Here is a 14,509-nt window from a genome sequence, read left to right as displayed (position 1 = left end):
AAATCAGAACAATGCTGAACTCAATCATACCCAACCAGAGATCACTTCACCAAAACTCAGAGAATGGAATTTCTTGAAGAACTATCCACATGAGTTTATTATTAGAGATCCATCTCATGGAGTTACCACTAGATCCTCAAGTAGTAGAAGGGCCGAACTCAATATCTTGCTCTCATATCTCAAGTGGAACAACAAAATGTGAAGGAAGCACTTGATGATCCTTCTTGAATCAAGGCAATAGAGGAAAAATTGGTTCAATTTGAAAAGAATAAGGTTTGGTCTTTGGTTCCTAATCCGAATGGTAAGAAGGTAACAGGTACTAAATGGATCCTTAGAAATAAATTGGGTGAGGATGGTAGTGTTGTTAGAAACAAATCTAGATTAGTAGTTCAAGAGTATGATCAAGAGGAGGGCATTGACTTTGATGAGTCATTTGCTTCGGTTGCAAGAATGGAAGCAATAAGATTATTTCTTGCATATGCAGCCCACAAAGGGTTTAAACTTTTTCAAATGAATGTTAAGTGTGCCTTTTTGAATGGGTTTATTGATAGAGAAGTATACGTAACTCAACTCCCTGGTTTTGAAAATAAAGATTTCCCAAAACATGTTTTTAAACTCTCTAAAGCCCTTTATAGTTTGAGATAAGCTCCAAGATCTTGGTATGAAAGACTTAGTTCTTTTCTATTGAAAAATGGCTTTCAAAAGGGTACTACGTATACAACTCTTTTCATTAAAAAATCTAATGATCATTCCATACTTGTTCAAGTTTATGTGGATGACATTGTATTTGCATCAACTAATGAAGCCTTGTGTGATGATTTTGGAAAATTAACGACTAGGGAGTTTGATATGAGTATATAGGAGAACTCACGTTCTTCCTAGGACTCCAAATCAACCAAACTCCTAGTAGAATTTTTATGCACCAAGATAAATATGCCAAGGAGTTAATAAAGAAATTTGGTTTAGAAAACTCCAAACCAATGAGTAAACCTATGCATCCAAATTCCAAACTTGAAAAGTATGAAAAAGGAAAAGATGTAGATGAAACAAGGTATAGAGGTATGATAGGATCGCTCATGTATCTAACATCTTCTAGACCGAATATTGTTCATGGTGTGGGTGTGTGTTCTAGATTTCAATCTCATCCAAAATAATCACATCTTTCTTCTATGAAAAGGATCATTAAATACATCAATGGCACTATTGATTTTGGCCTTTGGTATCCCAAATATGATGAGTTTTGTGTAGTTGGTTATTGTGATGCAGATTTTGCCGGAGACCGTGTTGATAGAAGAAGCACTTCAGGGATTTGTTGCTTTCTTGGAAAGTCCTTGAACGTGTGGAAAAGCAAGAAGCATGCTACTATTGCTCTATCCACTATAGAGGCCAAATATATCGCAGTTTTCTCTTGTTGTTCTCAATTAATTTAGCTCAAAACACAACTTGTAGATTACAAATTACAAGTCAAAAGTATTACTTTGTTGTGTGATAACTTGAATGCAATTAATATTTATAAAAACCTCATTTTACACTCAAGAACTAAGCACATTGAAGTGAAATTTCACTCCATAAGAGAACATGTGCAAAAGGGTACAATTGAGATTTAATTTGTGAAATCTGAAGATGAATTGGCTGATATTTTTACAAAACCTCTATGTAAAGATAGATTTTGTAAATTGAGAACTGCTCTAGGGATTATTGATGCTGAGTGTTTGAACTAAATGTGCTTAAATTGATTTCTAGTTATTTTTTGTCTCTCAGATCGACAAGAGACAAAACTGGATAGATGATGACTCCCTCTAGATTCCATCAAGGTCAGACAATGTGTTGATGATTTGGTCCAATGTGTTTCTTTAAAATCACTGCTAGGCCCAAGAGAAAGATATTCTATTTTATGAAATAGGCCTCATTGCTTGTAGTGATCACTAACATAAAAAAGAGTATTTGCTTTTGTTTATTTTTCATTCAAGTCAAATCAGTTTCAGTTTTTTAAAATCTTTATTTGAATTGTCATTTCAAAACTATCTACATTAATTTTAAAATTCAAAATTCTTTTAATCACATTTTCATTAATTCCTTTTTGAACTTTCAAATGATTTTTGAGCATTTAAAGTAGTTATTGAGTGTTAACCTCTCATCTTCCTCTATTACTCCACTACTCCCACTTTCTCTTCATTCATATCCCTTTTAAGATGAGAAGAAGGTTGCTACCCGCAGAGACATCGGCACCATACGTCCACCTTGCAACCCTCCACAAAAACCACAAGCCCACACTCACATTCACATACATTCATACTCTTCATCTCATTCCTCTTAGTCATTCGAACCAATGGCTAGAACCAAGACCACCGATCCGAGGCCATTTTCAGCACCTCAGGAGGAAGGCACTTCAAGGGCAAAAGTGGCGAAAATGAAATAGCTTATCCTTTTGCGGCGGTTTATAAACTGCCACAATATGCAAACAAAAAATAAAAAATTTAGCACTTATTTTGCAGTGGGTTGGCAACTACCGCCAAATTCTTTATTTTTGCTTTTTTTGTTTAATTTTCTTTTTATTCTATGTCTCAATCAATTTTTTGTGTCATTTTATATGTTGATTTAATTTATTAAAAGTTAATTAAAATAATTAACATTCAATCAAATTAAAAAACCAAGTGTTAGCATGAATAAAAAAATATATATGCAAAAATAATATATATATAATAGCAATTTGTCATAAGTGCATTATTTCCTATAAACTAAAAAAAATTAATGTTAGGTAAATAAATATTAAACACTAAAACAAATAAAATTTTATAATATCTATTTTAGTTGACTCAAACTCATGGTTTTTCTTGTAGGTCATGATTGCCAGAAAAAGATGGCATTCTACGCAATAAAGTCAATGCACTCCCCAAAGAATTCAGCTCTGCAACGATGTCAGGTGGCATATTATCTCCTTGCTGTTGGATTAGGTATTTCAAAAGATTCTCCATCATCTGTCTCTTTGCCTTCTCTTCTGCTGTCTCTGCCTTTAATTTTGCATTCATCTTCTGAAACTCCTCAATTTGTACACCAGAATTTGACTATTGTGCATTATTACCAAAAAGGTGGGTGGGGCATGGTCCAAAACCTACACCACGAACTTATCTTGGGTGTTCCTTTCTAAGGACTTGTGTAAATGAATCATTTTGTAAAAGCTCCTTAGAGTATTCATCTTGGCTCTCAATATTTACAATTGCTTCCTATAGACATACTAGAATTGGGTTTTCATGATTCTAAATTTAGCATCTTAAATATAAAAAGAGAAATAGAAAAGTTTAAAACAATACCTATACCAATAACTCGCCGATCGTCATGTATATACTAGCCATCCTTCTTTTTATGAACCATATTCAATATCTCTCCTTTACTAATGTGCTTTCTCTGTAATTTTTTCTATAACAATATTGATATTGACACAAACATATAACTAACAAATGAATATTACAAAAAAAATGAAATATCTGAAACAAAATAGAAATCAATTACCTCTTCATCTTTTCAATATTTTGAAACTCCCAATATGTGTGTAAGCTTGCTTCAAACAACTTAAAGTATTTTGTCTGAACTTCTCCTGTAAAAAAAGAGACCATTATAAATGAACGTGGTTTGAATTAAGAAAACTTAAAGAGTATTTTATGTAGTCATATTTGATTTACAGAAAAGAAATATAAAATAAGGATATTTTGGGGTTCTGCTACTATCACAGTTAATTAAGCATCTTAAGTATTACTTCAAAGGGTTTGAAATTCAATAGAATGAAATACCAATTCATTATTTGTTACCTTTGTGTCATCCTTCAACCGATATTAAAGAAACTATTTATAGTGATTTGCATATATTCCTGATGTAACTTTTTTTTTTAGAAATCTTTGTCTCATCATAAAACTTATGAAACAACTTGGATCTTATATCCTTTTAGTTATTATTATTATTATTATTATTATTATTATTATTATTATTATTATTATTATTATTAGAATTTGATGGTTTAATAGGACAAATGAAAATAGAAAACTTTTCATCATGCTATGCAAGCATAATATTTGCTATGGCTTTTGAATCTCTATTTTTTTATTGGAACATATTATTTCTATTGCTAGAGATATGGTTTAATAAAGTTAATGTTAGGTGTTAATTGGATGCTATATCAGCACGCTCCTGTTTTAACCAAGATTTGACAACGGCGACTGAATCTACCATGCAGGTTTACTCCCTAATAATGATACCCATAAATTTTTTTGTCACGCTATGAATAATATGTATAACCTTTACCTGTACAATTCTAGTTGCTCCAATGCTATTTCTTAAATTAAAATTGAAACTTGTAGGGACTGTATAAATGGGGATCAAAGTACAAAAAAATATTTGGATATATTTTTACGACATGTATATCTAGAAAGAACTTTGAAGATATACTTGCTGAATTGAAGATAAATAATTATCTTATATAAAAAGTCTGTCATTTTGTGATGGTATGTTTTATGTAAAAGACTCTAAACTATATTTTCATTATGTATATGCGCTATACAAACGAGTATCTTGTTAAGTTGGATATTGCATTACAGGAAGAAATGAAGATTATAGAATTGTACCTTACATAGCCTTTTTACAAGAAAGAAAAAATTCGCTTGAAAATTGTTAAGAAATATGCTATCATTCCTAATAAGGCAAATGATAATTGTTATTTATTTTATTTAGTTTTGGAAAATATCTTAACATGTTAGCATAGCCCTTTTCTTCAAAATTATTATCTTATTAAACTTGAGAGTACTTATTATTACTTGAGTAGGTTTACATTGTTTTATGCATGTTGAAATTTTTAGTATTGGCTGAAAATTCAGGCGAAATAGTTAATGATACTTTAGATGGAGCAAAGACTAAGACACATGACAATTTAGTTGAGGTCATTTTCTTTGGAACTGACAATGCCATGCATTTCGATCTCAATATGGTTTCGGAAGAAGACAATGAAAATTTAGATGAACAGCAAAAAAAAGATGATATACATATTGCAGATAGAGGATTCAAGTTGAACAAAAAACCATGATTTGAAGATGTCTTATAAGATCTTTTAGCATGTGAAACATCTAGATTCATGACAGAATATTTTTGGTTAAGTCAATATAATTTTTTTTAAGAAAAATTTTGATCTAAACAAAGCACTAGTAGTTGATGATATTTTAGATTTATTGGTTGATCTTCGATTTTAAAACTTGGATTGATTTATTATATATTTTTTATGGTTAGAGTCATAATATTATATATTTGTCTATGGTACAAATATCTTGATGAGATTAAGTAAGGTGTAATTTAAAAGAAGTCCTAATTTATACTTAATTGAATATCATTTATTTTTATCAATTCATCGTAGACGTTGATTTATTTTTTTTTAATTTATCTATAAATACAAATTTAAAACATTTTATACTTAAAGAGAAATTTAAATGGTGAATTTGATCACATAATAAAAAAGTTTAAAATATTATTTTAGATTATTTTATTTTAAGGAATTTTTATAAATATTTTCTGGCAAAGTTTTATTTTGTGGAATTGCATTATAAATTCAAAAAGGTTTTTTGTTGATTTTTTAATTTAAATAATTGACAAAAATTATAAATATATTATTTTTAATCTTTTAATTTGTTTTTCTCTATCCTAAAACAAATAAAAATTAATGTTACAGTTTAAGTAATAATGATTCGAATACGTTTCTATATATAACAAAAGAGAAATTTAAATGGTGAATTTGATCACATAATAAAAAAGTTTAAAATATTATTTTAGATTATTTTATTTTAAGGAATTTTTATAAATATTTTCTGGCAAAGTTTTATTTTGTGGAATTGCATTATAAATTCAAAAAGGTTTTTTGTTGATTTTTTAATTTAAATAATTGACAAAAATTATAAATATATTATTTTTAATCTTTTAATTTGTTTTTCTCTATCCTAAAACAAATAAAAATTAATGTTACAGTTTAAGTAATAATGATTCGAATACGTTTCTATATATAACAGAAACTAAATACGGACAAATTCAATTTAAGTACTAAACAAAAATTTTCGTTTTATTAAATGCAACATTGGATTAGCACAACTTAAAGAATTTTTGTGTAAACTTATTCAGATTATATTTGATTGATTTAAAAAAAAACATATAAACTATGTATAAGGATTATGTAATTTGTGGTGTTTAAAAATAAACCGCCGCTAAATGCAATAGGCTTGACAGTGCAATTTTTTTTGTTGCATTAATCGCGGCGAAACATAGCTTTTGGTTGCGATTTTTATCGAATTACCGCTAAACCCCAATAGTATAGTACTACAAAAAAAGCGCTAACTTACAGAAGTTTTTTTTCTAATTTGCGGCGGTTTTTGACTCCCGCAAAAAGTGTTACGTCGGTTAGAAAAATTGACGCAGTTACGTGTCCTGCTATTTAATTGCGGCAGTTTTTAGAAATATGCTGTTACCTAGAACATATTGCGGCGGTTATTGACCCCTGCAATTCATGGTGGTTTTTTCATCTTTGTGGGGGGTTTAAAACCCCCGCAATTTGGTAAGCCAGAATTTAAAAAAAAAAATTGTGGGAGTTTGAAACCCCCACAAATTAGTGACCCAATATTAAAAAAAAAGCCAGAACAGATTCAAACATTCATTATATCAAAGAAGTTAATCAAATACATCTATTTTAAAATAATCTTCTACTATGTCATTCTCACAAAATTAGTCATAAAATTTACATTAAGATTAAAAGATTCATAAAAAAATAAAACCAATTTAATCAAATATAGTATAAGATTGCCAATTTGGTTGTCACCGTTCTGCACAAAAAGAAATATACAAATGAGCATTAATATCCACTGCCAAAAAGTTAACAATTATTTAAAACTATGTACATAATGTCCTGTGAAGTTAACAATTTAAATTAGCACTGAATCATGAAGACATATTTAGATAAGAAATCTGGCCACATATTGCCTTTTTAATGATTCATACAATCTTGTTATTGAAATGTAATGGTTAAGTGCAAAACTCTATGAATGTTAGGTTTAATGTAAAATGATCATGAGAGACTGATTAATCAAATGGTTAAAAGACAGCATACCTCAACTCTCAGGAAGTCATTGTAGAATAGCCGACCAAAGCTTTTTTGGACAAGCTATAAAAAGAAGTTACTTTAAAAAACATTGTAGGTAATCATTGTCTATTCATGTCATAAATATTGAAGAGATATAAAGTCTGCATTACCTTGTTATATGGAGAATGAAACACAAAGTAATTAGCTTCAGCCATTGAAAAGGGTTTCCCCTCCAACTTTTCGAATCTAAACATGGAATAACATGTTAGGAAAACCAAAACCAAAAAGAAAAAATTAAAAAGACTTTTGAATTCAGTACATGCTTACTTCTCACAGAAAACCTTGTAGAAAGAATCAAGTGCCATGAGAAAACAATTCTGCGAGAATTTTCCATCAACAACCTATAGCAGGCCAAAGCAAAAGGGTAGCAAAGTCATAACTAGACTATGCTTTATTCAATATATATACCGAGCAAATCTAATAACACTCAAGAGTAACAAGTAATTGGCATAAATCAGAGGCTAAATCTAAACCTATCCAAATATCTGCACAAAATAATAATTTATACATGTTACTATCATTTGATATATGTTAAAATAATAATTAATTTTTAAAAAATACTAGTCACAAGTGACAAGTGCTTGGATTTCCGTGAAATAGTTTCAAGTTAATTCATACCACATTATCTGCACATATGACAAGTCCATAGCGACCATCCCATGAACTACTATCCACCCAATTCACGCAATTGAATATAGCTGTTGTTCCACCATAGCATGCATTTGTTGAATCAATACCTTCAATATCAATATTACCACTCTTTTGATTGTTACTTGAGTTAATATAAGATGCAGGAATCACATAAGCACATACAGATATATTTCCTTCTTTTTTATTCTTATAATGCACAAATACTTAATTTGTGGTTGATTTCTCTTAATTGAATTCTCCTAATTATGTATTATTCGTATTTATGCAACATAGACACCTCAAAAAATATAAAAGAAATTCCTAGTAAATAAAATTTCTTTTCTCTTTAGAATCTCAGTACAACATATTATGATGTAACCAAACTATTAAAGAATTTCAAATCTAATGATAAATAGGATTGATATATGGGATATGGCAATGAAAAATTGGTAAGTGATCTCATAGAGATAACATCTTCAACCTCATTGTAGAATGCCAAGCAATCCTGTCCAAGCCCAATAGTGTATTTTTCTTTGCAGGTCCATTGTGAGCCTCCAAAGCTTCCTGCATCAGAATCACACAACACCCCACAAATCAAAACCGTTAAAATTGGAATTTTATCTTGAAATATCAAGGATTCTCACATTCTTTGGGTGCGAAGAAGCCATGGAAATTAATTCAAAAAAAATACCAACAAGCAATTAGCAGAAGTAGAATGAAACAGAGCCGAACACAGCAACGTGCTTGAATCGACACAGCAATGTGCTTGAATAGACAGAGTTGAATTTTGAAGGGCAAAGAGCCATAAAGTGAAAGCCTCAAGTGGCTAGTGTTTGGCTTATAGAAACTCATAATAAACCCATCAGAATAAACTCAAAAATAGAGCAACATCATAATAAACCAAGAAATGAAAGCCATAAACCAAAATCATAAACCAAGAATCCAAATTAAATGTTATTACTTGAAATATCTCCATCTGAAACTGAGATCTGTTGATCAGACATAGAAACTGACGAGGAGGAGGTGATAAAGACGCAAAAGACCAACAAGAAAGAGACAAGAAAGTGCGACGGGCCGGCAAGGAAGAGGCGACGAGACTGGAATTGGGGATGTCGAGGCTGGAGGTTGAGGGTAGAGGCTAGAGAAACTGACAGAGAGCTAAGACTGGGTCAACGAGGATGGGGATTGAGATCTAGGATAGATAGTGATTGGAGAAGAGGAGAGGGAGGATAGGACAAGGAAAAGTGACGAGAACGATTTTGCAGTTTTACGAGAATAAAAATTCGATTTGGCAGGATGTAAAAAAAAAGAGAAAAGAGTGAAATTAGTGAAGAGTTTTAGAGTAAAAAGATTTTAATTTCGAGAGTTTTGTAACTCCTGTTATTTGAGATTAAAATTTGCTGTAAATTAAAAACTAAAAGTACGGAAGGAAAAATCAGATAACTTATGATGCACGGACACTGATACGGACACAGAACATGACACGACACAGGACACGCTGATGAGCGGATAATTTATACGCTTTTTGGCATTGTTTTTAGTATGTTTTTAGTAGAATCTGGTTACTTTTAGGGATGTTTTCATTAGTTTTTATGTTAAATTCACATTTCTGGACTTTACTATGAGTTTGTGTGTTTTTCTGTGATTTCAGGTATTTTCTGGCTGAAATTGAGGGACTTGAGCAAAAATCAGATTCAGAGGTTGAAGAAGGACTGCTGATGCTGTTGGATTCTGACCTCCCTGCACTCAAAGTAGATTTTCTGGAGCTACAGAACTCAAAATGGCGCTCTTTCAATTGTGTTGGAAAGTAGACATCCAGGGCTTTCCAGCAATATATAATAGTCTATACTTTGGCCGAGTTTAGATGATGTAAAAGGGCGTTGAACGCCAGTTCTACGCTGCTGTCTGGAGTTAAACGCCAGAAACACGTCACAAACCAGAGTTGAACGCCAGAAATACGTTACAACCTGGCGTTCAACTCCAGAAAGAGCTTCTGCACGTGTAACATTCAAGCTCAGCCCAAGCACACACCAAGTGGGCCCCGGAAGTGGATTTATGCATCAATTACTTACTTCTGTAAACCCTAGTAACTAGTTTAGTATAAATAGGACTTTTTACTATTGTATTAGACATCTTCGGATCATCCTGGATTGTATTTTTGATCCTGTGATCTCGTTTTAGGGGCTGGCCATTCGGCCATGCCTGGACCTTTCACTTATGTATTTTCAACCGTAGAGTTTCTACACTCCATATATTAAGGTGTGGAGCTCTGCTGTTCCTCAAAGATTAATGCAAAGTACTAATGTTTTTCTATTCAATTCAACTTATTCCGCTTCTAAGATATTCATTCGCACTTCAACATGAATGTGATGAACGTGACAATCATCATCATTCCCCATGAACGCGTGCCTGACAACCACTTCCGTTCTACCTTAGATTGAATGAGTATCTCTTGGATCTCTTAATCAGAATCTTTGTGGTGTAAGCTAGATTGATGGCGGCATTCATGAGAATCCGGAAAGTCTAAACCTTGTCTGTGGTATTCCGAGTAGGATTCCGGGATTGAATGCATGTGATGAACTTCAAACTCGCGAGTGCTGGGCGTAGTGACAGACGCAAAAGGAGGGTGAATCCTATTCCAGTATGATCGAGAACCTCAGATGATTAGCCGTGCTGTGACAGAGCATTTGGACCATTTTCACAAGAGGATAGGATGCAGCCATTGGCAAGGGTGATGCCTCCAAACGATTAGCCATGCAGTGACAGCGCATCGGACCATTTTCCAGAGAGGATTAAAAGTAGCCATTGACAACGGTGATGTCCTTATATAAAGCCAGCCATGGAAAGGAGTAGGACTGATTGGATGAAGACAGCAGGAAAGAAGAAGTTCAGAGGAACGAAAGCATCTCTATACCTTTATCTGAAATTCTCACAAATGAATTACATAAGTATTTCTATCTTTATTTTCTGTTCAATTAGTATTAATTTCAAAAACTCCATAACTATTTTATATCCGCCTGACTGAGATTTACAAGGTGACCATAGCTTGCTTCATACCAACAATCTCCGTGGGATCGACCCTTACTCATGTAAGGTTTTATTACTTGGACGACCCAATGCACTTGCTGGTTAGTTGTATCGAAGTTGTGAATGAAAAATAATTTATTAAGACGTGCGTACAGAGTTTTTGGCGCCGTTTCCTGAGATCACAATTTCGTGCATCATGTTTTTGGCGCCGTTGCCGGGGATTGTTCGAGTTTGGACAACTGACGGTTCATCTTGTTGCTCAGATTAGGTAATTTTCTTTTTGTTTTATTTTCAAAAATTTTTCAAAAACCTTTCAAAAATTTCTCATCTGTTTTCGAAAAAAAATTATATAAATCTTTTCAAAAATATATTTTTCTTCAGAATTTTTAAGAATGAATTCTAGAGTTTCATGAAGCATGTTGAAGTCTGGCTGGCTGTAAAGCCATGTCTAATTCTTTTGGATAGGGGCTTCGAACCATCAGCATAGAGGCAGGTTGATTGGTATGTCAGCTGTGTCATGTCTGAGTTACATACTATAGCTTGGCTGGCTATTAAGCCATGCCTAACCCTCAGATTGGAGCTTTAGACTAAGATTGCAAGATTCCTGAAATTCATATTAAAAAGTTTGGAATCCTTATTTTTCTTTTTCAAATAATTTTCGAAAAATCCAAAAAAAAAAAACTAGAAAATCATAAAAATAAAAAATATTTCATGTTTCTTGTTTGAGTCTTGAGTCAAGTTGAAAGTTTGGTGTCAATTGCATACTCATCTTGCATTTTTTGAAAAATTCATGCATTCATAGTGTTCTTCATGATCTTCAAGTTGTTCTTGATAAGTCTTCTTGTTTGATCTTGATGTTTTCATGTTTTGTGTCTTTTCTTATTTTTCATGTGCATTCTTGCATTCATAGTGTCTAAACATGAAAGATTTCTAAGTTTGGTGTCTTTCATGTTTTCTTTGCATATAAAATTTTCAAAAATATGTTCTTGATGTTCATCATGATCTTCAAAGTGTTCTTGGTGTTCATCTTGGCATTCATAGCATTCTTGCATGCATTTCTTGTTTTGATCTAAAATTTCCATGCATTGCATCATTTTCATGTTTTTCTCTCTCATCATTAAAAATTCAAAAATAAAAAAAATATCTTTCCCTTTTTCTTCTCATAAAATTCGAAAATTAGATTTGACTTTTTCAAAAAATTTTAAATCTAGTTGTTTTTATGAGTCAAATCAAATTTTCAATTTAAAATCTTATCATTTTCAAAATCTTTTTCATTTTTTCTTATTTATTTTCGAAAATTTTAAAAAAATATTTTTCAAAAATCTTTTTCTTATCTTTATCTCCTAATTTTCGAAAATAACATCATCAATTAATGTTTTGATTCAAAAATTTCAAGTTTGTTACTTGCTTGCTAAGAAAGATTCAAACTTTGAGTTCTAGAATCATATCTTGTGATTTCTTGTGAATCAAGTCATTAATTGTGATTTTAAAAATCAAATCTTTCTCAAAACTAATTTCAATCATATCTTTTCAAAAATATCTTCTTATCTTATCTTTTTCAAAATTTGATTTTAAAATATCTTCTCTAACTTCCTATCTTCTTATCTTCTCAAAATTGATTTTTAAATTTGTTTCAACTAACTAACTAACTTTTTGTTTGTTTCTTATCTTTTTCAAAACTACCTAACAAACTCTCTCTCTCTCTCTCTCTCTCTCTCTAATTTTCGAAAATATCTTCCCTCTTTTTCAAAATTTCTTTTTAATTGACTAATTAATTTAATTGTTGATTTTAATTTTCGAAAATTACTAACCTTTTTCAAAAACTATTTTCGAAAATCACTAACTCTTTTTCAAAAATTATTTTCGAAAATTCTCTCTCTCTCTCTCTTATCTCCTTCTATTTATTTATTCATCTACTAACACTTCATCTCACCCAAATTCGAACCCCCTCTTCCATCTGTGTTCGAATTTTTTCTTCTCCTTTTCTTCTACTCACACAGGGACCTCTATACTGTGGTAAAAAGGACCCCTATTATTATTATTTTTCTGTTTCCTCTTTTTCATATGAGCAGGAGCAAAGACAAGAATATTCTTGTTGAAGCAGATCCAGAACCTGAAAGGACTCTGAAGAGGAAACTAAGAGAAGCTAAATTACAACAATCCAGCAAGCACCTTTCAGAAATTTTCCAACAGGAAGAGGAGATGGCAGCCGAAAATAATAATAATGCAAGAAGGATGCTTGGTGACTTTACTGCACCTAATTCCAATTTACATGGAAGAAGCATTTCCATTCCTGCCATTGGAGCAAACAATTTTGAGCTGAAACCTCAATTAGTTTCTCTGATGCAGCAGAACTACAAGTTTCATGGACTTCTATCTGAAGATCCTTTTCAGTTCTTAACTGAATTCTTGCAGATCTGTGATACTGTTAAGACTAATGGAGTAGATCCTGAAGTCTACAGGCTCATGCTTTTCCCTTTTGCTATGAGAGATAGAGCTAGAATATGGTTGGACTCTCAACCTAAGGATAGCCTGAACTCTTGGGATAAGCTGGTCAAGACTTTCTTAGCCAAGTTCTTTCCTCCTCAAAAGCTGAGTAAGCTTAGAGTGGATGTTCAGACCTTCAGACAGAAAGAAGGTGAATCCCTCTATGAAGCTTGGGAGAGATACAAAGAACTGACCAAAAAGTGTCCTTCTGACATGCTTTCAGAATGGACCATCTTGGACATATTCTATGATGGTCTGTCTGAATTAGCTAAGATGTCATTGGACACTTCTGCAGGTGGATCTATTCACCTAAAGAAAATGCCTGTAGAAGCTCAAGAACTCATTGACATGGTTGCTAATAACCAGTTCATGTACAATTCTGAGAGGAATCCTGTGAGTAATGGGACGCCTATGAAGAAGGGAGTTCTTGAAATTGATACTCTGAATGCCATATTGGCTCAGAATAAAATATTGACTCAGCAAGTCAATATGATTTCTCAGAGTCTGAATGGAATGCAAGCTGCATCCAACAGTACTCAAGAGGCGCCTTCTGAAGAAGAGGCCTATGATCCTGAGAACCCTGCAATAGCAAAGGTAAATTACTTAGGTGAACCTTATGGAAATACCTATAACTCATTGGTATGCAAAATTGTTACTCAGGTTGTGAATTGTTGTTCGAAATTGATCCCCTGGCAATGGCACCAAAAATGGATGCACAGAACCATGGTCTAAACATATCTTCACAACTTCGCATAACTAACCAGCAAGTGCACTGGGTCGTCCAAGTAATAAACCTTACGTGAGTAAGGGTCGATCCCACGGAGATTGTTGGTATGAAGCAAGCTATGGTCACCTTGTAAATCTCAGTCAGGCGGATATAAAATAGTAATGGGGTTTTCGAAATTAAATAACAAAAGAAGGATAGAAATACTTATGTAAATCATTGGTGAGAATTTCAGATAAGCGTATGGAGATGCATTCGTTCCTCTGAACCTTTGCTTTCCTGCTGTCTTCATCCAATTAGTCTTACTCCTTTCTATGGCTGGCTTTATGTAAGGATGTCACCGGTGCCATTGGCTACTTTCAATCCTCTCGGGAAAATGGTCCAAATGCTCTGTCACAGCACGGCTAATCGTCTGGAGGCATCACCCTTGTCGTTGGTTGCATCCTATTCCTCTCTGTGAAAATGATCTGATGCGCTGT

General features: G+C 32.5%; 1 protein-coding gene and 1 non-coding gene across 2 annotated transcripts; both read right to left on the bottom strand.

The window, feature by feature from the left end:
• Nucleotides 1-6,728: 6,728 nt before the first annotated feature.
• On the bottom strand, nucleotides 6,729-8,796 carry LOC107641983 (uncharacterized). Its single transcript, XM_016345330.3, has 6 exons — nucleotides 8,754-8,796; nucleotides 8,274-8,356; nucleotides 7,430-7,503; nucleotides 7,273-7,348; nucleotides 7,130-7,183; nucleotides 6,729-6,845 (listed from the first exon to the last, which is right to left on the bottom strand). Exons 1-6 carry the CDS (start codon nucleotides 8,794-8,796, stop codon nucleotides 6,729-6,731), a joined length of 447 nt encoding a protein of 148 aa, XP_016200816.1.
• A 4,621-nt stretch (nucleotides 8,797-13,417) lies between these two features.
• LOC148565467 (small nucleolar RNA R71) lies at nucleotides 13,418-13,525 on the bottom strand. Its single transcript, XR_015885536.1, has one exon. It is a non-coding gene; the product is annotated as a small nucleolar RNA R71 (small nucleolar RNA).
• Nucleotides 13,526-14,509: the final 984 nt, after the last annotated feature.

This window comes from Arachis ipaensis, chromosome B5 (assembly GCF_059453495.1).
Source record: "Arachis ipaensis isolate K30076 ecotype BB chromosome B5, ASM5945349v1, whole genome shotgun sequence".
Lineage (NCBI taxonomy): Eukaryota > Viridiplantae > Streptophyta > Magnoliopsida > Fabales > Fabaceae > Arachis > Arachis ipaensis.
The sequence above is the reverse complement of the archived record's forward strand: the minus strand, read 5'-3'. Positions and strand labels throughout refer to the sequence as shown.